The sequence below is a fragment of the Furipterus horrens genome, unplaced genomic scaffold, assembly GCF_987537825.1.
Source record: "Furipterus horrens unplaced genomic scaffold, mFurHor1.1.pri manual_scaffold_1, whole genome shotgun sequence".
Lineage (NCBI taxonomy): Eukaryota > Metazoa > Chordata > Mammalia > Chiroptera > Furipteridae > Furipterus > Furipterus horrens.
Genome location: NW_028327171.1, coordinates 120,134,293 through 120,161,796, shown reverse-complemented (window position 1 = coordinate 120,161,796; position 27,504 = coordinate 120,134,293). Strand labels below are relative to the sequence as shown.

The 27,504-nt window shown below is 41.4% G+C and overlaps 1 protein-coding gene across 20 annotated transcripts in view; it reads right to left on the bottom strand.

The window, feature by feature from the left end:
• Positions 1–13,028: 13,028 nt before the first annotated feature.
• CLASP1 (cytoplasmic linker associated protein 1) overlaps positions 13,029–27,504 on the bottom strand; it is a 336,932-nt gene continuing 322,456 nt past the window's right edge. For all 20 annotated transcript variants that reach the window (XM_090279150.1, XM_090279145.1, XM_090279172.1 and 17 more), the window contains 3 exons: positions 26,708–26,914; positions 25,207–25,323; positions 13,029–15,707 (listed from right to left, as the gene is read on the bottom strand). In XM_090279150.1, the coding sequence (XP_090135276.1) occupies positions 15,621–15,707; positions 25,207–25,323; positions 26,708–26,914 (411 nt within the window). In that variant the 3' untranslated portion in view covers positions 13,029–15,620. The remainder of the gene's footprint in view (positions 15,708–25,206; positions 25,324–26,707; positions 26,915–27,504) is intronic.

Below are 27,504 nucleotides of genomic sequence, written 5' to 3'. Positions count from 1 at the left end.
ATTACTTTAATGGTCAGTTTATCGGTTCATTCCTTTATAATTATTGCTCTTTGTGTCCTGTTTAAGAAATCTTCTCTACTTTGAGGTCGTAAAGATATTCTCAATTATCTTCTCAGAGATATATTGTTTCTCCTTTTATGTCTAGGCTTACAGTTCCCCTGGTATTAATTTTTGTGCATGGTATTAGGTAAGGGTCAAGTCCCCTCCCCCATATTTATATCTAGTTGACCCAATCTTCTAATTGAAATTTTCTTTTCCCACTGCTGTGCAGTACCATGTTTGTTATAAATCAAATGCCCAAATATACATGGGTCTATTTCTGGATCTTCACTTGTTTTCTTCACCTGTGTATCTATTACTTCAGAATACCACACTACCAAAATTATTGTGAGCTTTGTAAACATTCTTGATTTCTGGTAGAACAAATCCTTCTACCTTATATAGTTCTCTTCAGAGAAGTCTTGTCCATTTTTTGGTTAGATTTATTTCCAGGTACTAGAAATTTTTATTGTTTTAAATAGTATCTATTTGAAATGTTCATTTTCTGTTTGTTGCTGACACATAGAAATACAATTTATTTTTACTGAATTTTATCAGCAACTTTGCTGAACTTATTATTAATTCTAATAATAATTCTTTGGATTCTCTACTTACAAAGTCATTTCATCGACAAATCATTACATTTTCATTTTCTTTCTTTCTAATCCTTATTACTTTACTCTCTCTTTTTTTTCTTGTCCTTCTACATTTAGATCTTTGCAGTGCCTGGAGGGTAACTTTTAGTAGAGGCAGCAGTAATGTGCATCCTCGCCTTGTTCCAAATCTCAAAGGGAAAGCTTTCAACATCTCATCATTAAGTATGATATTTGCTCTAGGTTTTTAATAGGCAACATCAGATTAAGGAAGTTTCCTTCTATTCTGAGTTTTCAAAAGTTTGTTAATATCATAAATGAATGTATGGATATTGAGTTTTATCAAATGCTATTTCTTTATCTTCTAAGGTGATCATGACTTTCCCTTTATACAATATTCCCTCACTTATCGCGGGTATTATGTTCTAGACGCCCCCTCCCCACACGAAGTAGGAACCTTATATTTATTCTACACTCTTAAACCTACCTAACTTTAACAACATATGTATACAGTACCGCAAAATCCTGTGATATAGTGAAAAATTAGTGATAAATAATTAAATAATATTTTTAAAAATCCCGTGATACAGTGAGGCCACGATAATTGAACCGCAATATAGAGAGGGGCTACTGTACTCTGTTCATGTGATGAGTGACATTAATTGATTTTCTAATATTAAACCAACCCTAGAGTAAACACTATGTGATCATTATATATTACAACATTCAGTTTCCTAATATTTTGTTAAAGATTTTCACATTTATGTTAATGAATGAGGTTGGCCTGTAATTTTCCTTTCTCATAATGTCTTATCAGGTTTCATATCAAGGTTACTCTGACCTGATCAGGTAGTGTTTCCTTTATAGTGTGGGACTGACTTTTTTTTCCTTCCTTACATGTCTGGAGAAATATACAGGTGCAGCCATATGGGCTTGAAATTTTCTTTGTGTGAAGATTTAAAATTGTATATTTAATTTTAATAGCTATAGGGCTATTAATTTCTTTTATTTTTTGTGTCAGTTTTGGATCACCATATTTTCTACAATTTTTCCACTTGGCCTACATTTTAGCATAATATTGTTATATTGTATATACTCCTTTTTGCTTATTTTTATTTTCAGGTATACAAAACAGTGGATTTTAGAATATACACATAGCTGCACAACTCTCACCACTATTTAATTACAGAATATATCCATTATCCCCCAGTGAAATTCTATATCTATTAGCAGTCACTCCCATTCTCCCATTCCCAAGCTCTTGGCAACTATTGATGTGTCAGTTCTGGATACTTCATATAAATGGAACCATGCAATATGTAGCCTCTTGTGATTGGCATATTTCACTTACCATGTTTTTAGGGTTTACTTATGTTGCAATATATATCAGTACTTAATTTCTTATATTGGCCAAATAATATTTCATTGTATGGATATAATATACTTTGTTTATCTGTTCATCAGCTGATGGGCATTTATGTTTTTACTTTTGGGATATTATGAATAATGTTGCTATAACTTTTATAAGTTGTCTGGAAAAATATTTTCAGTTCTCTTGGATCAATATCTAGGTTTGAAATGACTGGGTCATATGGTAACTCTGTGTTTAACTTTTTGAGGAACAGCCAGACTTTTCCAAAGTGACTACCATTTTACATTCCCACCACCAATATATAAGGGGTCCAATTTCTCCATATATTTGCGAAAATTGTTATTGTTTCTATCCATTTTAGTGAGTCTGATAGTATCTCACCATGGTTTTGATTTGAATTTCTTTAATGATTAATGAGGTTGATAATTTTTCATGTGATTTTTGGCCATTTATATATATCCTATTTTTTTTAAAAAGGTCTATTCAGATTCTTTTAAAGTATATTTTATTGATTATGCTATTAAAGTTGTCCCCATTCCTCCCCCTTTGCCCACCTCAACTCAGTACCCACTTTCCCTCCAGCAACTCCCTCCCACCTTAGATGATGTCCATGGGTCGTACATATAAGTTCTTTGCCTTCTCCATTTACTTCACTATTCTTAAATTCCCCTGTCTATTTTGTACCTACCAACTATGCCTCTTAACCCCTATACCCTTTCCCCATTCTCCCCCTTCTCCCCTGCTCATAACCTTCCAAATGATCTCCATATCTATAATTCTGTTCCTGTTCTAGTTGTTTGTTTAGTTTGTTTTTGTTTTAGATTGTTGTTGATAGTGGAGTTTGTTTTCATTTTACTGTTTATAATTTGATCTTCTTTTTCTTGAATAAGTTAAGAAAGTTAAATAACATTTCATATAATAAGGGCTTTGTAATTATGAACTCCTTTAGCTTTACCTTGTCTGGGAAGCACTTTATCTGCCTTTCCATTCTAAATGATAGCTTTGCTGGATAGAGTAATTTAGGTTGTAGGTCATTGTTTTTCATCACTTTGAATACTTCTTGCCAGTCCTTTGCCTGCAAAGTTTCTCTTGAGAAATCAGCTGACAGTCTTATGGGAGCTCCTTTGTAGGTAACTCTCTTCTTTTCTCTTGCTGCTTTTAAGATTCTCTCTTTATCTTGAACCTTTGGTATTTTAATTATGATGTGTCTTAGTGTGGTCCTCTTTGGGTCCAACTTGTTTGGGGGCTCTCTGTTTCCTGGACTTACTTGTATGTCTATTTCCTTCACCAAATTAGGAAACTTTTCTTTCATTATTTTTTCAAATAAGTTTTCAGTTTCTTGCTCCTCCTCTTTTCCTTGTGGCACCCCTATGATTTGGATGTTGGCATTTTGGAGATGTCCCAGAGTCTTGTTCTCTCATTTATTTTTGAATTCTTGTTTCTTCATTCTGTTCTGATTGAATGTTTATTTCTTCCTTATGTTCCAAATCATTGATTTGAACCCCAGCTTCCTTCCCTTCATTGTTAATTCCCTGTGGACTTTTATTTCATTTAGTCTTCATTTTGTCCCTTATGCTTTTGCCATACTCAATTAATTCTCCGAGCACCTTATCACCAGTGTTTAGAACTCTGCATCTGATGGGTTGGTTACCTCCATTTTGTTTAGGTTTTTCTCTGTTCTCTCATTTGAGCCATATTTCTTTGTCTCCACAATTTGGTAACTTCCTGTGTTTGTTTCTGTGTATTAGGTAGAGCTGCTTTGGTTCCCTATCTTGGTGCACCCATTTACATTGTATGAGGCAGAGCCTTAGGTAATCACCTGGGTGGGGTAAACCGCTTTACTGTTTTGTGGCTCTGTATGTGGGAGAGGGGTCAGAGATTGGACCGTGCTGCTGCCTTGCTGCTGGTGACTTGCTCTGCACTCTCCCTATGTCCAGTCCCTTCACTCACTTCCCAAATGTGCCTGGTACCCCTCTAGCTGTTGCTGTGGTGATGGTTCTCAGCGTGGGTGAGTGTGCATACATTATAGGACTATGTGGGCCCTTTAAATGGACTCTTCTGAGAGATCAGTAGTTTCTACCACTGCCTGAACCCCCACTGGTTTTTACAGCCAGTAGTTATGAGGCTTTATTTTCCTGGCACTGGAACCCTGAGTTGCCTGGTCTGGCCTGGGGCTGGGAAATGGCCATGAACAATAATAGCCTTTGTCACCTGTGTCATACTTGCTCTTCCTCTTCTCCTTCTGGCACCTTTATGATTCAGATATTGGCACATTTAAAGTTGTCCCAGAGGTTCCTAAGCCTCTCCCCATCTTTTTCAATTCTTGTTTCCTCATTCTGTACTGGTTGACTGTTTTTCTTCTTCCTTATGTTCCAAGTCATTGATTTGAACCCCGATTTCCTTCCCTTCACCATTGGTTTTGTGTGGATTTTCCTTTGTTTCATTTAGCATAGCCTTCACTTCTTCCCTTAGGCATTTGCCATACTTAAGCATATCTGTCAAGCCTATGAGCATCTTTATCACTAGTGTTTTGAACTCTATGTCTGTTAGGTTGGCTATCTCCTCGTCACTTAGTTCTCTCACTTGAACCTTGATCCGTTCCCCCTTTTGGGCCATACTTCTCTGTCTCCTCATCTTGACAGGCTCCTATATCTTAGGTAGAGCTGGTGCTCCTGTTACATTGTAAGGGGTGGAGCCTTAGGTATTCATTAGTACAGGGCAACCCGTTTCACCATGTTGTGGTGCTTTATGGGGGGGAGGGGTCTGAGAGGGAACAGTGCCACTTGCTCAGCACTCGCCCCTTTTCCAGACACTTCTCCCACTTCCATATGGGACTGGCGCCTCTCTAGCTGTTGCCCTGGCTGTCGTTCCCAGAGTAGGTGGGTCTGTGGATGTTGTAGGACCATGGTGGCCCTTTAAACAAGCGGGCTCTACTGAGAGACTGGCAGTTCTTCCTCCACCCCAACCCCCACTGGTTGCAGTCAGAAGCAATGAGGCTTTATTTTCCCTGGTGCTGGGACCATGAGCTGTGTGTTCTGGTCTGGTGCTGGGACCACTCCCCAGGTGTCCCTCCCAGCTTTTTAAAACGTGTGACTGTACTTTCCGCTGGCCTGCCATTGCCGCCGCTGCTTCTGCCACACCTTGTCCTCTCCGCCCCTCCTACCTTTCTGGAAGAGTATTTCTTCTTTGTATCTTTGTTTGCTGGACTTCCATGCAGCTTGATATTCTGGAACTTCTGGTTGTCTCTAGTTTTGAGGTAGTTGTATTCCTTCTTTGCTGTGGAGGGAGACACAGCATGTCTGTCTACATCTCCATCTTCAGTGGAAGCCCTGTGTGTCATTCTTGATATTGTCTTCTGACCTTCTTTCCAGTTCCCAAATCATCTTTTCAGCTATGTCTTGTCTGCGATTTAACTTATCCCTTAAATTCTTAACTGTAGTATTCTATTTTTCAATTCTAGAGGATTCTTTTGACAAAATTCTTTAAAAAAATATGACATGGCAGATTTTTAAGTTTCCAGTCCTCTCCAGGAATTCTCAATCTTATATTTTATTTTTCAATATGTTAAAGTTATTTTAAATTTTGTGTTTGATAACTCCAATAGTTGGAGTCCTTGCGCATCTTTATCCATTGTCTGTGTTTTCTGCTGGCCTTTGCTCATGTTCTCCTGTCCCCTCATGTGGCCAGTTACCACTTGTGTGCTGAATAGTGTACTTAAAAGTTATATAAACATTTTGGTGGCCTAGATGATGTTATCTTCCTCCAGAGGAGATTTATGTTTGTTTATGCCAGGAACTTGGGACATTAGCAATTTGGATCATGTTACTCCTACCTAAGGGAATGAGGCTGTCAAAAACATTGCTCCACATCTCAGTTTTCTCAATTTTTTCTTCCGGATCAGCAAACACCACCAAAATACAAGGTGTCCTGAACACGAGGCTCACTTTTTCAGATTTCCATCTTCCCATGCTAATTCCCAGTAACTCCTAGTGATTTTCATTACCTGTTTAACTGATACTTCAATAAAATTTTCAAAATATTTTGTTCAGTTTTTGTTACCCTCTATAGAAGGGTTTACCCAAAATTATCTAGTATATGATTATCAGAGGAGAGAAAAATCTTCCTTACCTTTTATTTTCCACTTAACATTACCTGTGAGTATTTCCCATGTCTTTGAGAAGTTGCTGGACGTTTATGTGGCTGGATAGTGTTTCACGAAAAGGGGGTTTCTTACAGAGAGTAGGTAGTTAACATCACCTTCAGGAGAGCCAGGGGCCCAGGTTGGGTGTCACTCACCCAGAAACACCAGCATACAGGAAAAATTCCTTCCCAGGTAAGGGAAAAACCTTGGTGGTTCATTGGGGGTTCAGCAGCCATGACACTGGGATAAGCTAGAACCTACACTTGAGCTGTCCCCAAAGAACACAATGTTACCACCATTGTGTGCTCAACAAAAGTTATTTTCCATCTTGCACAGCACATCCCTTTGGCAGAACCTAGCCACACGTGGAACCAAGCACCAAGAGAGTTTGGCCCAGCCGCAGAGGAAGGCATGTTGGAGGATTGGGAAAGTGTGAAGCAAGCCAGTCCTCCTCAGACATCTCTCTTTTGCAACCTGATGTTTCCAAGAGTGGCCAATTCTCCTTGTACTTCCCTCTCTCTAGTGTCTTTCTTGGGTCCTCTTTCCCATCCTTTTGGAGAGTGTCTCACACAGCGTATAAGGGACCTCAGACTTGGCTGAAAAAGCAGGACCCTCTGAGATCAATAACAATTTGAACAATGTCAGAACCATTTCTCCATCTGGACTTTATTAGGAGGCAAAACTAGGTGGGAGAGGAGTGAACTGAGCAGTAACAGGACCCAAAGGGGACCAAGCCTCCTTAATTTTTAAGGGCAGAAAAGGCTATGAGAAACCAGAAGAAGGAGACCCTCTATGCTCTCCCCTCCCCCACTGCCATGTGCATAAGGGGTGTGCTATAAACGGTGATGGTGTTCCCTCAGACCCAGGACTGTTAGGACATTGGGTGGGTAGCATGCCATTCTTTGAATGAAAGTACACAAATGTATCCTCAGGAGTCTACAGATTTTCTACAAAAATTAGAAATGGGGGTTTCTGTGTCTATGGTAAACCAAAGAATTAACAGGCAACTCATATAAATCACCTTATAACTTAGTATCCACACACATTTTTGTTAACTTAGGAAATATTTGATAATTTAAAAAAAATCATATACAGTAAGTCCTCCCTTAACATTGTTGATAGGTTATGCAACTTTAGGCGAAACAATGTAAAAAAAAACAATTTAACCACAGGCTAATTGATATAAACAAGAGTTAAATTCCTAAGGCATCTCATAGCATTATAACAAAACAATGTTGAAGGAAAGGGTGTTATTCAAGCACCTGCTGTATAACATGTTAGTTATGAACTATAAAAATAAAACAAACTTCCATGAACCCACCACCCAAATTATGAGCCATAATATCATCCACATCATTGAATGTGAAAATTCCCTGTACAGACAAAATCATTTAAGCTATGTAAGCCAAACTAAACCTATCTTATTTTATGAACATAAGTGAAATAATTTATTTTTTTATAAATGCCTCTGATAATCATACATGAAACCAAGTCATTTTCCTAAATTGGTGTGAGATGATGTTTTAACAAATCCCCTGCTGCCTGGAAACTCTCCATTGTAATAACCACACTGTAAATGTTAAACAACTTCCTCATTTTCACACCATAAGCCATTCACTTTGTATGTAAGTAATGCCTCTGGGATACCTGACAGTTTGGGGTTTGAAAACTCCCAGTTTACAAGCTGTTCTTTTGTACACAATAAACTCTTACTACTATTTTACTGATATGGTTTCAATTGTTACTGTTCTGTATTTTTGACACCTGCCTCCAAAAAGAAACAATCACTCTCCTAAATTTGTTTCACATCTACTTGTTTTGTAGCATTTTATCCGTTTACCACAACATACGTGTTTCTAAAAGATATGTGGTTATTTAGTTTTGGTTATTTTCACATCAAAAAAATGGTAGGCTACTCTACACATTCTTCTGTGACTTTCTCTTTTCCCTCAACATGATATCCCTTAAGTTCATCTGTGTTGATAAATGGAGATGCAGTTCATTTTAACTTCTGTAACAGGTCCGTTTTGTGAATAGTCCATGTCTTTACCCATCCTCTCAGGGCTTCTTTGGGCTGTATCTTGTTTTGGTTTTGGAATCAGGCTGCCTTGAACACCTTTGCACACACTTCTTTGGGAACATTCATGCCTGGGCTTGTATAAGGCATGCCTACTGTGTGGAATTGATGTGTTATAAAGTATATGAACCTTCAACTTTATAACAGAATGTCATATTGTTTTCTACATGGGTCATGCTGCCTTGTATTTTTAGGGCTAATAGACGCCAAAAAAACTCACTTGAGATTACATAGAAATGGGGAAGCTAGCACTGGAACCCAGGCCCAATTCCACAGACTAAGCTCATTCCCTACTTAATTGGTTTAGTGACCCCTGGATAAAAAGTAATGGCTAACACAACAGGGCAGGCAGTGTCCAGGGTGCTCTTTATTTTTACATGCTTTACAAATATCCTATGAGACAGGTACCACTGTCATTGGCACTCTGCCCAGAATAAGAAACCGAGGCAGGAAGACGTGAGAAAACATGCCCAAGCTCACATGGAGCTGAGATTTGGATCCAGACAGCATGTCCGTAGTGGCTGTGCTCTTATGTACCGGGGCGGGGGCGGCTCCTGAATAAACGGAAGTGTAGGTCACAAGGCATGCTCTGAGGGGACACTTCACCTGGGGAACTGCAAGCTAGCCATTTATATTTTTTTCATTCACTCATTCGGCACCTACTGTGGGCCAGACACATGTGCTAAGTGTTAGAAACACAGACACAAATGAGACAGGCCCAGTTCTTAGCCACAGATACAGGTGTAACAGAGAACTGCACAAAAGGTATGAAATTTATGGGGAGGGTTTGGAAAGAAAAGTAAAGACACTGATTTGGATTCTTCTTCAGAGAAGTAATGATCTGGAATTTAAGTCAAGACCTAAAATACCTATAAAAGTTAGCCAGTAGAAATGCATGTTTGGGTGTGTGTGTGCACAGATGGATGAGGAAAAGTGGGCCGAGCAGAGGGAACAGAAATGCAAAGGCCTGGAAGCAGGGCACAGTGACACAAGAAGCCAGGGACCAAGGTGGTGGGGCTTGTAGGCCATGATCAAGATTTTGGAATTTTATCCAAATGTGTGTGTGTGAAGCCACTGCAAGGTCTGAAGCAAAGGGATGACAGATCAGCTGAGCCTTTTGTAAAACAAGCAGCCGTATACCTTCAGGAGGGGACTAGAATGTAGGAGGCATGAGCAGGAGAGGATCAGAGCAGCCCCTCTGCGGTTGTGCAAGTGAGGGGAAGTGGGAGGCTTGGGCCAGGTGGTAACTGTGAGAGGCAAGAGGTGGAGGGCTTCCAGACCCACTTTGGAGGCTGGATTCATGGACCTTGGGGGTGGGCTGAGGTGGGAGTGGAGGATGAGAGAAGGGACCTGGCATTAGCATCTGGGCGGGCAGAGCTACCGTGTTCCACATGGAGAGTAGCAGGTTTGGGAGACAGCTCAAAAGTCCGATTCTGGAAACACTCCATGAGACCAGCCCCTGAGACATCCATGTGGGGAAGTCAAGAAGGCAGCTGGGGCCCTGACTGCTGTGGCTCAGTGCATTGAGCGTCGGCCTGTGAGCCAAGTGTTGCTGGCTCGATTCCCAGTCAGGGCACGTGACTAGGTTGCACGTCAGGTCCCCAGTTGGGGGCGCGAGTGAGAGGCACCCACATAGTGATGATATTTATCTCCTTCTCTTTTTCCTTTCCCCTCTCTCTAAAAATAAATTTTTAAAAAATTGAAAAAAAAAAGAAAGGGCAGCTGGGTGTGTGAACGTAGAACTCAAGGAGATAAAGTGTGGCTGCCAGCACACAGCTAGCGTGGGGAGAGGTGGGATGCACAAGGCAGAGAGGGAGTCCAGAGAGAGGAGGCCTGTGCTCAAGGGCTGAGAAGCTGCTGGAGGCGCAGAGACCAGACAGTCCTTTTTTCTCTCCACTTGCTACAGTCTGATCACATCTTGCACCGATGGAAAAGCACTCATAAGCTCATGGTTTTTGTGTTGGTCTTTCCCACTGGACTGTGGATTTTAGGGGACAGAGACATTAATTCTTTCATCTGTTTGTCCGAACACTTATTGAGCATCAGTAATAGCAATTTTAACAATAAAAGTTGTAATAGTTGACATCTGTTCAGGAGTCCAAGAACTGTGTTAGGCACTTTACACAGTATGCTGATCCTCATAGTCTCCCATCATCAATCTCAATCCCCCACTCCTTGGAATTCAGAGGAAGAAACAGGTTACCATAAACTGGAGTCATTTGGCTAAAGTCATAGAACCGGAAACACTCGGAGTTGGATTGAAGACCCAGACTTGCTGTAGTCAAGCAGGTCCAGAGAGCAGTATCAGGGTGCTCCATAAATATTTACCACGTGCTGTGTCTGGGGCCGCGGGCCTCCCCACCCCACGTGCACATCCCCTTGTAGGGCACCAAGGGAGGCAGGGCCATCTCAGACTGTTGGGGATTTACCTGGAATGCTGTGCCCCCAGAGCGGCCCAGAGCCCAATGGAGTCCGTCTCTCAGGATTCAGCGCTGGCAGCAGGCCCAGGGTCTGAGGAGGGCACTGGTGTGCAAGCATTTTAATGGTTTTCAAATACATAATCTAAGATTAGATGCTCATTCACATGACCTTTGTCCGTTCTTGCCTGGAGCCACTGAAGTGTAAGTTAATAAATACTGGAAGAAATGGAAAGCCAGGCGGAGTTGGGCTAAGGTTCTGGGCCTAAGAGCTTTCTCCCGAGCTGGTAGCTTTATGCCCAGGGGACTGTAGGTCCTGTTTGCTGGAGACACTCCTGCGTTCCCTCTGCTAATGGCCCCCCATTTCCCTTTCAAAATCATAGTCTAGATGCTACATTAGCAACCAGTGATGATCTGTCTGACATTCCCGAAGCCCAGTACTATTTTCTGCAAGAGCTTGTCTCAAGCATGATCCCAAAGCTTGGGACCACACGCCCTGTCATGTTTTAACACAAATGCCCTGCAATGGTTCTCAAATGTGGTCAGACCAGCATTACCAGCATAACCTGAAACTTGTCAGAAATGCACATTTCCAGGCCCTACCTTAGCCCTATAGTCAGCCATGCTGGGGTGGGGCCCCACTTCTGCTTCACAGGCCCCCAGAGGATTCCAATGTACTCACTGTCATTTCAGAAAAGGCATCTGAAGGGTGGGAGGCCTGAGGAGGCGGGGAAGACAGCTGCTGAACAGGGGCAGGAGCCCCAACTTCATTCGTCACTATCTAGCTGGGGTGTGTTTCCTTGTGCCTCTTTCCTCACCTGGAAACTGAACATGACAGCACACCCCTTTTCTGCACCCCACAACTGATATAAAAATCAGTAAGGCGCTACAGATAAGAATTCTTCAGAAGTCTTAAGTGCCTCACCAAATGATACTAATGCTGTCTGTCAACTGCCTCCCTCACTCCATTAATGATACAAGAATGTCAACAGCTTCAGGGGGCTCTGCAACCTCCATGATTGAAAATTGGTGGAAGTGTCAGTAACTTAAAATATTCAAAAGACACCATCTTACTAGCAGAAAGTAGCAAGAATTTGAAATGACTTCTGATGAAAGTGAAAGAAGAAAATGCCAAAGCAGGACTGCATTTAAACATCAAGAAGACAAAAATTATGACCACAGGAGAGATATACCAATTTAACATAGACAATCAAGACATCGATATTGTTAAATATTTTGCTTACCTTGGTTTACGCGTCAATTTGAATAGACAGGAGCCAAGAAATCAAGAGAAGGCTGAGACTCAGACAGGCAGCTGTGGAAGACTTAAGAGAAATCACTGAGAGCAAAGATGTGTGTCATTAGAGACCAAGGCTAAGACCATACATACGCTCATATTCCCAATTACTCTGTACACCCCATAACCATGGCCTTTGACTCTCTTCTTAAAGATGGCAAGGACTTCCTGGAAGCCATGGGAATGAGGAAAGGCAATAGCACAATGGGTTAGAGATCCAAAGATAGAAAGTGGCACTGCCTGCCTTGCCTGAATGTGGTTGGTCCATCCCCCGAGGTTTTCCACCCTCACTAATAATTAATGGACTCACTGTACACACAGGCGTGGGGAGGCCCCCTCAGCTGACTGAGAACTTGCCCCCTCAACAGCAGGAGACAGGGCAGCAGCCGTCAGCAGCCTCTGCTCTGCCAGCTGCTTTGCTCACATCGTCACTGCAACTTCAGGAGGCAGTTCTTAGTCCAACTTATAAATGAAAAGTCTGAGGCAGAAAATGACATGGCTCGTCCAAGGGAAAAAGGGGGAAACTGGGATTTGAACCAGGTATCTTTGATAGGTATCACTCCGTGGTCACAAGTCAAACAGGTAGGAAGCAGTGGGCCACAGGGGAAAGATGGCTCATAGTCATGGAACATGATGAAAAACTCAAAATATTTAAATAAAAGCAAGCCTTCAAAGAAATGACTGGAATGCCCTTGGTGGGATATAGGCGTTCCTCCGAAGACTGCGGCCCTCCCAGCTGTCAGGCAGCCCCTTCCAACCCCTTCCCCAAGGTCCAAGTGAAGACCTGCCTGCTCTGGCACACAGGCTGGTCTAACATTCTGGAAACTAGTGTCCTCCCTGCTCAGATGAGGAACGGGGCCCTGCTCATACAGCCCACCAGGAGTCTTCATGCCCAACCCTTCCACCCCATGTTGCACATAGCAGCACCCAGCACCCCGGTCTGGTGGGACAGTTCCCTAGGGTTGGACCTGTTTCAGTCAGAAGAGCCCCCCTGATGTAGTCCCCTCAGGTTCTTTATAGATGTGGGTACGCTCTGATGTCAGGGAGATGGGATAAGCTATCTAGAGAACATGGTAATGAAAAACACTGTGCCAAGGCAGGAAACTGAATTAAGTTTTATTTATTCTAGGGAAAACTCAAAAGGGTTGTTTTTTTGTTTGTTTGTTTTCTTTTTTAGCAAATCCTAGCACATTATTAACAAAAAAAATCTGTACATTTGCCATGGTACACTTGAAAGTGAAACAAATAAGATATAAATACAGATATGGATGTAATGTGAAAAAAACAAAAACCAAAACCCCCAAAACACCCCCAAAACAAAAAACAAAAACTCAAACTGGGGTATGGGAACCATGCGTGTAAACACAGTGCTGACAAAACTGTTTTGGTGGCTGATATTTTTCAGAGCATTTTTTTTTTATTTCCAAATATCATTGTTAGCAAAGTCCTGTAGGACCTACAAAGGTTTTATTTGCTGTTCTTTGATGTGTATTATGTTTGATAAATAAAGGGCAGCGGGAAAAGAAAAAGATGAGACAAAAGTCTGTCGCATTGCCTGCACAGGGTGTTGGTAAGCGAGTGACGGGCACTAGGCCCGGGCGCACACGGTGTACCGAGGACCTGCGCGCGCCTTGCCCTCAGCCTGCGGGACACTATGGCCCCGAGGGAAGGAAGCAGCTTGAAGAAGAAGAACCAGATGATCCAGCCCCAGCGGTGGGTGCAGGTGGGTTTCTGTGGGCCCTGGACAGTCAGGTAAACAGAGGAGGCAAACCCAACGTGGGGTGCTTTGCTTTTTGTGTCCTGTTGTCTCAGGCGGACAGGAGCCTTGCAAGGAAGTGGCCAGGGAGCTGCAGCTGTCAGGATTCCGAGGGTGGAGGGCGTGGCCTCTCTCCCTGTGAGGTGGCGGCGGCATGCGAATCTCCTTAGTGGCAGGCAGCAGTTTGACTGAGGCCAAGGGGCCTGTGAGTGATTGTATCTCTCTCTAAGTAAGGGGACTGAGGGCAAGTGACATTCAAGGCGAGCCCTTTGTGAGTACTACAAGGACAGTCGACAATGTCCAAGATTCTTCCCAACTACGGGCAGGCGCTATGATGACCTCTGAGTCACAGAGTTGAAGGACAGAAGTCTTTCCCAATGCATCAGGCGTAAAAGAACTCACAGATAACCTAGCCAGAACCCACGTTTGCACAGCAGAGCAATGAGAGGACACGGCGAGAACCGTAACGGCCTCTGCTTGTCACTGCTGGCAGATGAAGGGGCGCTGCGCTGCAACAGCAAACACCTCACAGAAAAGTAACACCAGAATAGGGATTTTCTTCATGTAAAAACCAGTTTAGTTGAGAAGCTCTAAAAAAGAATAGTAAAAGACACAGGAATCTTCATGATTGCATTAAGGATTTCCATCGGGCATTAAAAATTTTCTCAAAATTTATTTAACCAGACTTTAAATCAATAATTACTTTGAAGCAATCAAACCCTCAAGAAACTTTAAAAAATGGGTAGTTACTGAAAAGGAAACAGACTCTAAAATTGTATTTCAAATAATATTTTTCAGCAATTTATCACTCACCATAATTACTTTTCCCTTAAACAACGATTATTTCAAGAGATGATCAAGGAAGTACTTTAGTCTATAAAATTAAAAAACAAAATTCTGATACCTTGCCTCTTTAGATTTTTCTTTGATCTTAATCCCAAATGAAACAGAGAAGTGAAAATTGAGATGGTATTATAGTTGCCATTTACCAAATTAAGTGAAAGTGAAAAGATTTTAGAATAGAGCAGCTTAAAAAGCAAAGGTTAGAGAGGAAAGAAGATGATGCCAGGTCAGATAACCAAGAACCAGGGTTGTGAGGGAAGCCCTATTAACATAGTGTTTCCCCAAGACCTTAGTAGTAAAACCAACTACTTCTCATATCTCCTATGCTTCATGAAAGGCCATTCTAGGCACCCTTAACTGAGGGTATAAATATCCTGTGATTTTTGTGTTTGGATAGAAACTTGAGGAAGTCCTCTGACTGGCAGCTCTGTGGTGAGGACAGCAACACAGCACTGTTCATGGGTGGGAGCCCGTCCTGGAAGGAGACGGCAGGGATGCCTGACTAATAAACTAAAGTGAGGGCAGTCAGCCTTCAGTCTATTCTCCATTTCTTGCCAGGATGGGACTCACATTCTTAGTAGATCTCAAAATACAATTTAGAGATGAACAACCAACACTTCCACGGTGTCAGCTGTGAAAAAGGGGAGGGGGTCACCTGCCCCACACAGGCTACATCCAGAACCAAGTAGGCTAAGATGAAAGAGAAACACAACACACTCTCAACTCTGTTAACTGAAGAGGAAAATGCTACTTCCTATTAAGTATTGGCTAGAGGGCTCTGCTTTTAAACACTGCACCCACACCCATGGTTTTATGATCTCAGCAGGCTGTAGAAGAAATGTATGGCTCTTCATTTCTTATTCCTTTTGTTTTGTATGAAGACTGCAAAACAGGCCTTGCTTCCTTTACATTCAATACCAGTAAGATTATACACAAAAGCTGGAAGGGACCAAAATACTGATTGTAATAAATATTTGCGGGCCTCCTTGTCCCAAATGGGCAGCCTAGGAAGGGGAAGGGAGGGAAAGGTCTCTGAGAGGCACCACTGATTGTTCTAGGGCTACACAGAGACTCTGGCGTTGCCATTAGCTATGTGTGGAGACGTCGGAGGAGGAACTGCTGTTGCTGTTCGTGGTCTGGGCCCTCTTTATATATAAGTTTAGTAGCTTCATCTGCAAGGAGAAGATAAATTAGATTAGCAGGAGGAAAAGCAATCAGGAAGCAGAAAACAGGAAAACAAAAAACCCAGTGACAATAAGAAAACAGCACGTCACTTAGTTGAAAAATACATTATGCAAATATTTACTGAGTGTCTACTCCCATCCAGCACACCCACCAGGGCCACAGATACAGGAAGGAGGCCAGAGTCTAGGAGAGAGCAACGCAGTGGGTTATTAGAAAAGGAAGGGCTCCCTGGTGAAAGGTACACGAAGAGCAGACCCACACATTTCAGGGCGACTGCAGCTGATGGCTCCATTCAAGCTAGCAGGAAAAGCAGGGTGGAGCCCATGCTCCATAGGGATAAAGTAGCTAAGCCAAGGTTAGAGGTCCAGTTTTCTACCCTTCACACCTCTGCTGAAGCTGTTCCTTCCACCTGGAATACCTTCTGTTTCCACCCCCATTTCTGCTACTGAAACCAGCTGAAGCACTGTGACATCTGAGACCTATCTTAAAGGCCACCTCCTGGTAGCTGTCTGAGCTGCTCATTTGGATGCAGTCATTCCTTCCTTTCCACTCCTGTGGTACTCTTAACCTCACTGCAATAGCATATACCACCTCATGCTACAGGTAGCAGTGTTCTCGCTCTTTCCGTCAAGATTAGACCTCCCTGATACCAGACACTGTGTCACTAAATTGCAGCCCTTCCTGTGGGCGCAGAGCTTTACAATGAAAGGGCTTTCCTAGCTGAGGCCTCATCTGCTTTTAACTTAAGTCCCCTTGAGCCCTCAAGATAAGAAAAAGAGCATGCAACACAGTTGGCTTTTAAAGACTGTGTAATGCCACTAAAATAATGTTATGCTGATGATCTTCCAAATCATTAATAAACAGCTTTTACATAAGCAGAATGCCCATAAAAATTGATGTAACACACAGCTTGTAAGGGTAAGGGAATTATAAAATATTTCCTATCCACAGCCTTTTTACCTGCCTGGCTCTAAAAGGCTGTGTCGCTGAGACAATTATCAGGCAGCCCGGGGGGGGGGGGGGGGTGAAGCAGACCTCCAGGGGCCCATGAAGAGGTGCTCAGGGTGGTGTGTGTGACCCTTGAAAAAGAAGGACCCTCTGATGACCAGTGGGAACAGGAAGAGCAACTAAACAGAGCTCCTGACAGAGGTGAAGTCTCCCCCTCCCTCTGCCCCAGGTGCTGTCATATATGAGTGCAAAGACTAAAATATAGTCATGTTGTAGGCTTTTCCACAAAGGGAGTCTGCAGTGAGCTTGCTGCTTTTATTCAACAGTCCATCTCTGATATCTCCCTATGCCAGTACCTGCAGTGCTGTCTTAGTCTTCATCTGCAGTGCACTATGTCATGTTAATTTACATTCCCCACCCTTTTAAAATCTTAAAACTTTTAAAATAATGTCAGTGCCATGATGAAAGTGCCATCATTTTACACAAGGATTTGAATGCTCTGAAGCTCAGTGTGATACTTCCAGGGCCAACTAGGTTCGAGGGAAACCCTGGCACCACAGACAAAACACTGGCCCGAGGCTCAACAGATCCAGCAGAGCTCTAGAACCAGCTCCACACTAACTAGTTATGTGACCTCAGGCAAAACATTTTCTAAGCCTCACCTTCCAAGGTGACTTCTGTAGCTCCCTGTTCAAACAAATGTGTCCTCTGAGCATCCCTCTCCTATTCCCACCCAAGTCACTCACATTCTTCCTTCGGTGCTTATGCCTTCTTCCCTCCTATGCATCTTGCTCCCATTCTGCCAAGCCCAGCCCTGTTTGGTACCACTTTCCCTAAGAAGTCTCCCCCTTTTCTCCTGCTCCAATGGGCCTAGGGCCCAACTGTCACATGCTGGTCACGCTTGGGTACTGTATGTTTCCTTGTGTACCACTCCTGTTCCCCAGCTGTATTTTATGCTACTTCAGGACAGAATGAGTTTTTGCTTTTCCCACACGCCTTGGCATGGTGTAGTGAAGCAAGTAGGGTCCTAACACATATTTGTTGAATCAAAGAGTTTTTTAAAAAGAAAAAATTATCTAGAAGACAACAGTTATATTTCTATGAAAGGCGACTTAAAAGTGAGTTACTAAATATTATTATACTTATTTACAACTCAGAACCACTGATGTATGCACCCAGTCAAGCCTAGAATACAACTGTAAATACAAGGAAAAGATAACAATAGTTAATGATGTGTACATGTTTAACAGTCCACAAGGAGCTTTTACATTGATTATCATATTTGAGCCTTACAAAAATCCTTTGAGGTAGGTAAAACAGGTATTTTACAAATGAAAAAGCTGGGGATTAGAAAACATGCTCATAAGATGGTATAAATTCGAATTAGACTTATAACTTTAGAATGTCAAATGTAACCCCAAGTAACCACAATGAAAACAGCTGCAGAATATACACAGAAGGCCTTGAGAAGGGAATTAAAAGATTTCAGTACAAAAAAAAAAAAAAAAGACAGAGCAGAAATAACTAAACAGAAAAAATAAAGGAAAAAAAAAGTCAATGAAACCAAATGTTATTTGAAAAAAACAACAACAACAAAACTGACAGAAAATGAAGGACAATAAAAGCTTTAAGTCATACAGAAAACAAATACCAAAATGATAGAGGTCTCTTTCCTTTTTCAGTAGTTACTTTAACTGTAAATGGGTTAAACTCTCCAAACAAAGGACAGAGATTGGCAGAACGGATAGAAAAAAACATGATTCAACTACATGCTATCTACAAAAAAACTCACTTTAGATCCAAAGACTTAAATAGATTGAAAAAGATATTCCACACAAACAGTAACCAAGAGCACAGGGGTAGTTATACTAATATCAGATGAAATAGACTTTAAGTCAAAAAAGGTTACAGGAGACAAAGGAGGACATTATATATTAACAGAAGATCAATACAGCAAAAACATAACAATTATAAATGTTTATGCACCTAATAACATGACATCAAAATATATAAAGCAAAAATTGACAGAACTGAAGGGAGAAACGGTTTTACAATAATTGTTGGAGATTTCAATACCCCACTCTTAATAATGGAAAGAATCAGAAAGAAAAGTAAGCAAGGAAATAAAAGACTTGAACAATAAGCCAATTAGATTTAACAGCCATATAGAACATTCTACTCATCAAGAGAATACACATTCCTTTCAAGTGCACATAGGAAATTCTCCAGGATAGACAATATGTTAGGACACAAATTAAATCAACAGATTTTATCTATCTATCTGTCAAAACATTGATTTGTTTTTCCACTTATTTATCTATTCATTGGTTGATTCCTGTATGTGCCCTGGCTGGGGACTGAACGCACAACCTTGGCATATTGGGATAATTCTCCAGCCAACTGAGGTACCAGGCCAGGGCCTCAACAGATTGTAAAAGATAAATATCATACAAAGGATCTTTGCTGGCCAAAATGAATGAAGTTAGAAATCAATAACAAAAAGAAAACTTAAAAATAAAAATCCCCAATCTGTAGAAATTGAACAATACACTTTAAAAACAACAAATGGGTCAAAGAAGAAATCACATAGGTAATTAGAAAATATCTTGAAAGAAATGAAATAAAAACACAACATACCAAAACTTATCAGATGCAACAAAAGCAGTGCAGAGAGGGATATTTACAGCTGTAAATGCTTATATTAAAAAAGATCCCATATCAAAAACATAATTTTACATCTTAAGAAACTAGAAAAAGAATAAACTAATCCCAAAGCTAGCTGAATGAAGGAAATAATAAATAATAAATATTAAATATTAGAACAAAAATAAATGAAACAAAAAGAGAAAAATCAATGAACCCAAAGTTGATTCTTCAAAAAAAAAAAAAAAAAAAAAAATTAACAAAATGGACAAACCTGTAGCTAAGCTAAGAAAAAAAAAAAGAATACTCAAATTACTTAAATCAGAAATCAATGTGTGGACATTCTTAGGCATAAGACCTGAGTTCTGGGAATCCAGATCTGGTTTTAGCAAGCCCCCACAGTAACTGCTGGTATTAGGGACTGCCTAACCCCAATAAATTTGCTGCCCCCGCAGTTAACAGCTGATGCCAGTGACTGCCTGTGTCCTTCAAAGATATCTTAGCCTGTTGGCAAAAACTTAGTAACTTTTCTGTTTTAGTAAGCCTCTGTTCCCAGGGCCAACTTCCCCAAAGCCATCAACAGAGAGTTCTTTCAATTCCCTTCCCCCTTACCCCTTTAAAAACTCCTGCCTTTCTTTGTTCCTTGATGACAACTCTGGGTCTCAGCCCACTTGTGCAGCTGGCCAAATAAATCTTTTTTAGACTCATGGTCCATTGTTTCTCCTCTCACTCTTGCTGGACCTAACAGACATGACTACTGATTCTACAGAAATCAAAAGATTGTAAGAGAATACTATAAATAACAGTACACCAACAAATTAAGATAACTAGATGAAATGGACAATTTCCTAGAAAAAAAACCTACCAAGACAGAATCACAAAGAGAATGACTGTACAGATCTATAACTATAAGGAGATTAACTTGTAATAAAAAAATCTACTGACAAATAAAAGCCTTGGACCAGATAGCTTCACTTTGAAATGTTCTATCAAACATTTAGGAAACTAACACAATCCTCCTCAAATATTTCCAGAAAACTAAAGAGAAAAGAACTTTCAAACTTATGGTATGAGGTCAACACTGTCCTGATACTAAAGCCAGACAAAGGCATTACAAGACTACACATCCCTTATGAACAGTGACGCAAAAATCTTCAAGGAAGACTAACAAACCATTTTCAACAGCATATTAAAAAGGTTATACACTATAACCAAGTGTAATATATTTCTGAAATGCAAGGATGGTTCAACATAGGAAAATTTATCGATATTATACATATTAACAGAATGAAGAAGAAAAACACATGATGATCTCAATTGATGGAGAAAAACTAATTCACAAAATTCAATATATTTTCATGATAAAAATATTCAACAAATTAAAAATAGAAGGAAACTACCTCAACATATCCAAAGCTTTATATGAAAAGCCCACAGTGAACATTATGCTCCGTGGAAAAGACAAAGCTTTTTATTTATAAATAGGAACAAGACAAGGATGCCTTTTACCAATTCTGCTCAATATAGTACTGCGAGTTTTATCCAGAGCAATTAGTCAGGAAAAGAAATAAAAGGCATTCACACTGGAAAGGAGAAGTAAAATCATCTTTGGAGATGATCTTATATTAATCCAAAAGATTCCACACATATACGCAAAAAAACATTAAGACTAGTAAATTCAACAAAATGAGCAGGATACAAAAATCAATGAGAAAAAGCAGTTCCGTTTCTATACGATAACAATGAACAGAACATCAAGAAAACATTTCCATTTTTAAAATCATCAAAAAGAATATAATACTTAGGAACTAACTAAACCTAGAATGTGAAAGACTTGTACAGTGAAAATGATAAAATGTTGCTCAAAGTAATCAGACATGTAAGTAAAAAGATATCCAACATTCATGGATTGGAAGACAATATTGTTAGTATGTCAATACTACCCACGCAGCTATTACAGTCAATAAAATCTCTACTGAAATCCCAATGAGGTTTTTGCAGAAATGAAAAATCAATCCTAAATTCACATGGAATCTCAACAGACCTCAAATAGCGAAATAATCTAGAAAAAGAACAAACTCGAAGGACTCACACTTCCAATTTCAACATTTACTACAAAGCTACAGTAATCAAAACAAACAGTATGCTACTGTCAGAAAAATAGACATATAAAGCAGAACAGAGAGCCCAGAAATAAATTCTCACATATGTGGTCAAATGATTTGACAAGGGTGCCAAGACCATTCAACAACAACAACAACAACAACAACAACAACAAAAAGGGCAGTCTTTTCAACAAACGGTATTGAGAAAACTGAATATCCCACAAAAAAAAAAATGAAGTTGGACCCTTACCTAACACCTACACAAAAATTAACTCAAAATGTAAGAACTAAAATTATAAAACTCTTAGAAGAAAACATAGGGCAAAAGCTTCACAACACTGAATTTGGAATGATTTTTTGGATATGACACAAAAGGAACAGCGACAACAACAAAAAATACCAGAATATACAGTGAACTTCTGAAACTCAACAACAAAAAAACAAACAACTCAAATCAAAAAAGGGCAGAACCTGAATAGACATTTCTCCAAAGAAGATAGACAAGTGGCCAAGAAGCATATAAAAAAAGATTCTCAGTGCAGCAATCATAACAAAATGCAAATCAGCCCTGGCTGGTTGACTCAATTGGTTCAAGTGTCGTCCCATAAACCAAAAAGGTTGCAGGTTTGATCCCCAGCCAGGGCACATGCCTAAGTTGAAGGTTTGATCCCTGGTCAGGATGCATAAGGGAGGGAACTGATCTGTTTCTCTTCCCCCACCTGTTTCTTCTCCCACCCCACCCCCACATCGTTGTCTTCTTTCGCTCTCAAACAAAATATCCTTGAGTGAGAATTAAAAAATAAAACAAAATAAGAAAATGCAAATCAAAACAATGAGATACAACCTCATAGTAGCTGTTAGGATGACTACTATCAGAAAGAGAAAATAACAAGGGTTTGCGAGGATGTGGAGAACCTGGAACCCTTGTATGCTGCTGGTGGGAATGTAAAATGGTGCAGCCACTGTGGGAAAAAAAGTCTGGCAGGTATCATGATCTAGTAATTCCACTCCTGATATATACCCAAAAGAATTGAAAGTAGGGTCTCAAAGAGATATTTATACACCCACGTTCATAGCAGCATTATTCACAATAGTCAAAAGGTGTAAACAACCCAAGTGTGTATTACCAAGAAATGAATAAGTAAAATGTTCTATGTACAACAAATGGAATATTATTCCTCAGCCTTAAAAAAGCAAGTAAATTCTGACACACGCTACAAAATAAACCAGTCACAAAAAGACAGACATTGTATGATTCCACTTTTATGAGGTACCTGAGTAGTCAAATTCATAAAGAAGAATGGTGGCTCTCAGGGGCGGCAGGAGAGGGGAGTGGGGAGTTACTGTAATGGGTAGAATTCCAGTTTTACAAGATGAAGAGCTCTGGAGATGGATGGTGGCAATGCCTGCACAGCAGTATGAATGCACTTAGTGTCAGGGCTCTGTTCACTTAAGATGGTAAATTTTGTTACGTATATTTTACCACAGTAAAAAAAAAAAAAAAAAAAAAAAAGAAAACCTGAGAAAAAGAAGATAACGGAAAGCTCACTCAGGGTCATAGAGCTAGTAAGTAGGGGTCAGAAACCAGAAGGCAAGTTGTCTGATCCCAAAGCTAGTGTTGCTGCCACGGCAATGGAACATTTCTCAAAATGTACCCACAGGTTCCTTCCCTGTCCTTGCATCAGGCCTTTCTCTACAGAACCTGGTATCATTTTTTAAACCTCAGTTAAGTAGACAGTTCTGATAGGTCTGGTTACACAGAGAATCAGGAAGCTACGACTTGGTTCTTTTTGAGTCTAGGAGATTGATTTAGCACCATGTTCTATCAGCTACTCTTTTTTATGAAGGGGATGGGGTTAATTGTTTTAGGAGATGTGTATTTGAGCCTACGAAGTTCATATTTACATACCAGAGTTATCACACCTAAACACTGTAATGGCTAGATGAATTGGGTGACCACACTAGAAAGGTGTTAAGGTCAGGCCCCTAAATCTGCTAACTGAAGCTGTATAATAACTGGGGGAGGGGGATGTACTGGTTCATGATCAGGATGTGGGCTCTGGACCCAGGGCCACCATTGAGAAGGGCAGCAACAGGGTTGACTACAAAACAGAGATGAGAAAACACCTGTATTTTCTTAGTTCTTTGTCAGAAGGGTCAAACGAGATGACAGGACAGTGAAAAGTGCGAGATGAAACTGAGGTCTGACTAATATTTATTGTGGTTGAATTTTCTATTTTATAAATCTAACTTTCTTTGTGAATACTGTCTTACAGGTCTTCTAGGTCTTCACTGTGGCCAGGAACCACCTATATCTCTGATGGAGGCAAGGTTAGGAGGGTTCCTGGCTTGGCACACTGCTGTGACTCTTGGCTCAGTACTTTCAGAAGGTGATTAGGAACGGTATCAATGAGGTGGCTTGTAGGAGCGGAGAAGGAAAGGAGAAACTGAAAATGGAATCAGGAGCAGTAGTCACAAATCATCACTTTTCTACATCGGCTTCAATCACATCTTCCAATGTCAATGCTTATTTCTGTTTGCAAGGAGACTGGTTCTTAACCAGGGGCCATTTTGTCCCCCGGGGGGTATCAGGTCATGTGTGGTGACTTTAGTGAATCACATCTGAGGGGTAGGGTGCACTATTGAAATCTATAGGTGGCACTCAGGGATGCTACTAAATTTCCTACAATGCACAGGACAACCCCCCATGCAAAGTGGCCTGAAGTGTCAATAGCGCTCAGGGTCCTACAAGCTGTGCTCTGGACCAAGGCAGGCAAAGCCAGCTTTGCTCAGAACTCTGGGAATCAAGGCTTACACTGTGATGCTCACCAACTCTGTCAAAGGAAGAGCTCTATTTGAAAATAAATGGGGCACCACCTGCTGATTCCTTCTTTCACAAGAATCAAGGTCAGGTGCTTTTAGCTTCATGCTTTTTAAATCACACCACTGCCAGGGCTCCTGATAACTCCAGGCTGATACACTTCTCCTACAGACAGTCTCTGGAGTAGGCTCCTCTTCACGGAGATGATCTCTAAGGCCCAACCTCCACCCCATGGGAGTTGAGGCCCCTGTCTCCCACCCTTGCCTATTCTGCCAGAGCTTGGGGGTTTCTACCTGCTTTAACATGGCAGGTTCATCAGATCTGAGTTTATTTTTAAAGCAATAAGTATTCTAGCCACTTTCATGTTTCAATGAGCCAAGAGTCCCTTTGTTCTACTTTCTGCCTGATTCTAGAATACTCTTAAAGAAACATGAGAGGCAGAATAGTGAGTTAAAATCCTGGCTTCTGGAGTAAGATCACTGAGTGCCCTTGGACCGGTTAAAGGCAGGATAACTGTCCTTATCCCACAGGGATGTTGTCATGAATAAATGAGTCAACAAATGCAAAGTGCAGAGAACAGTGCCGGACTTGGCAGGCACAAGGTGAGAGTCAGCTATCATCGCTGTTGATGCCCACAAGAAACCCAGCGCCAACTCAGCAATCTGCTAAGCTAGCAGGTAAATTTCCTTACTGTTTCTGTGAGAGAAGACAAGCTGGCTTCTAAACAAAGTCATCTTCCCTATGGGAATAAACTAGAAGCTCAAAGCTATTTTAAAAACAGGAGTTACATCAGACTACATTGTAACTTAAAAGTGACTTCACTATATAGTTGCCATTTTTATCTTTAGAAACATGTTTCTGGAGAGATGATGAGAAAAACCTACCTGGAGCCCAGAGCTGCGGAGAGAATTTATGACAAAGCTGGCAGAGCCCAGGTGTCCGTATCAGCCCAGGTAACACTATACATACCTTGCTCCCTGTGAGCTGTGCAAGGTGAGGTTTCAGCTCTTCTCCAATTACGGAATAAATTGCCACTAAGCAAAACACACTGGCCTTCCGCACACTGCTTTCAGTGTTGTCATAACCCTACAAGAGTCAGAAGGGGAACACAAAAAGGAAACGAGATCAAAGATTTGCTTCATAGTCAGTATTTCATCAACATTTCCACAGATGCCCTTACAGTTCAACCTTGGACTTGTCAAAAACAACCAGGATATAACTTAACTCTGCAACTGAACCTGGAGAGCTTTTACCCCAGAGAGGTCAAAACTTAATAGTATCAAGAGTGAGCTGGCTCTGGGGGTATGGAAGCGTGAGGTTGGTGAGATGCAGACTGATCTGCCTCCACACAGGGCATTGCTTTACAATGAACTGTCACAGTAGTCACTCAAGACACATCATGAGAGACAGACTGAGTAAAGGAAATTAAAAAGAGAAAAATAACTTGCTTCTTGCTTATTTCTCCCAATGGTGAAACAAATTTCATGTGTGAAAATCCCTTTAAAGAACTACATCACTAACACTTGTGTCCAGTCCCACAGCCTGACATTAGTTAGCATCCCTCTACAGCTAGACCTCAATCTACTGATCAGCCTCATCCCTACTCCACACGCAAACGGGACTATAGGATCTGCTGTTCTCCAAACAGACCCCAGGATTTTTCAGCCTGTTGTTGTTTTTCAGCCCAATGCCTAGATAATCTAGTCCTTCACAGTATTCCAAGACACATGCTTAATTAGTGAAGAGCAGCATTACACGTGATGCTGATGTCTCTACCCTTCCCCACTGAAATCTCTCTCCAAAACCCAACTCTAACCTGCCTCACCAATGAGCCCTTCTCTCTTTGCTACCCTGACCTGGAAATTACCTCAGCTTGCATGTTCCTGCAATAACGCAGCACACAGTGCCAGCATCTCTATTTGTCTCTGTGGCCATGCTGTGTCTCAGAGTAGGCTGAAAATCCCAGACGTAGTGCCAAACAGTGGAAACCATCTTTATCTCCCAAAATCTATCTAACTCAATGCCTCATGCTTAGAATGGTTTCAATAAACATTTGCTGGATATATGAAAACAAGGACCATTATCTGATTTTGCACTCTATGGCCCACCTACCCAGGGCTAGGGCTCACAGATGTGCATTAAGGGTTTGTTAAATTAGGAATGAACAACAACAAGAAAATGATCAAAATATGTTTACAGTAAATAGAAAGTTCATTCTGTGAGCCACAGTTCTAGGCTGCCAAGAAACCCATCCTGCTGCCTTCAGGGGAGGGTAGACTAGGAGACAAGAGAAAACACGTGAGGTATCCAAGCCACACAGCTTTCTAGGTTCTAAACCACAGGTCAGCATCTGGCTTTTCCTACCTACCCTGCCTCAAGCCAATGAGGAGAGCAAAGCCCCCACATCACTCTGAGTTGGGCAGCTACACCGTTCCAGCCTCACCGCACATGCAGGCACCGTAGAGCCTACCTGCAGCAAGCCTGGGATGATGTCAGCGAGCAGCTGCAGCAAGGATTCCCGGGCAATCCTCTCCACGACTCTCGTTTGCATCTTGATTGCAGCGAGGTTGATGGGGTAGTCAGCCGTCTGGATGATGGGGCAGAGCACCTTGATGCACTGTTCGGGGTGGATGGAGCTTGCCAGAGTGGATGCGGCTTCCTCAGCAGCTCGCACCACCTGAAACACAGGTTCCCCCAAATGAGTGCGCGCCTCGTAGAGTGAGGGGAGATAGACCCGGTGACAGTGCTGCCTAATTTTGGAGTCCAAATGACAGACTTCATTTAATGCCACATGGCAGCCATCACTTTCTCTGGTCAATTTTGTTCAAGAGGTCACAAGCAAAGTGGTTTTAAGGGTAATTTTATAGGGAAATGGGGGACACAGGAAGGCAGATATAGATAGGGGATTCTGGCAAAAACCTTCGAAAAGTGGTTCTCTGAGTACAGTTCTCCCCTCCCCCGACTGTAGCAGCAGCAGCAGCAACATCCTCAAGAACTTGTCAGAAGTGCAACTTGTCAGGTTCCATCTGGACCTACTGAATCAAGCGACTACAGGGCTGGAGCCCAGCAAGCTGATTTAAGACTCATGTACAGGTAAATGTGCGAGTCTGCCCCAGAACATGGTGGCCAGAAGAGGCAAGGATATAAAAAGGAGGGTGGGGCATATTCATGAGGGACAGCTGGATTAATAGATTTTGGGGTCATAATCCACCTTGAAGCTATTGAAATTGTTCCAGTTCTGTTGATTTTGCTACACTCTGGTTAGAA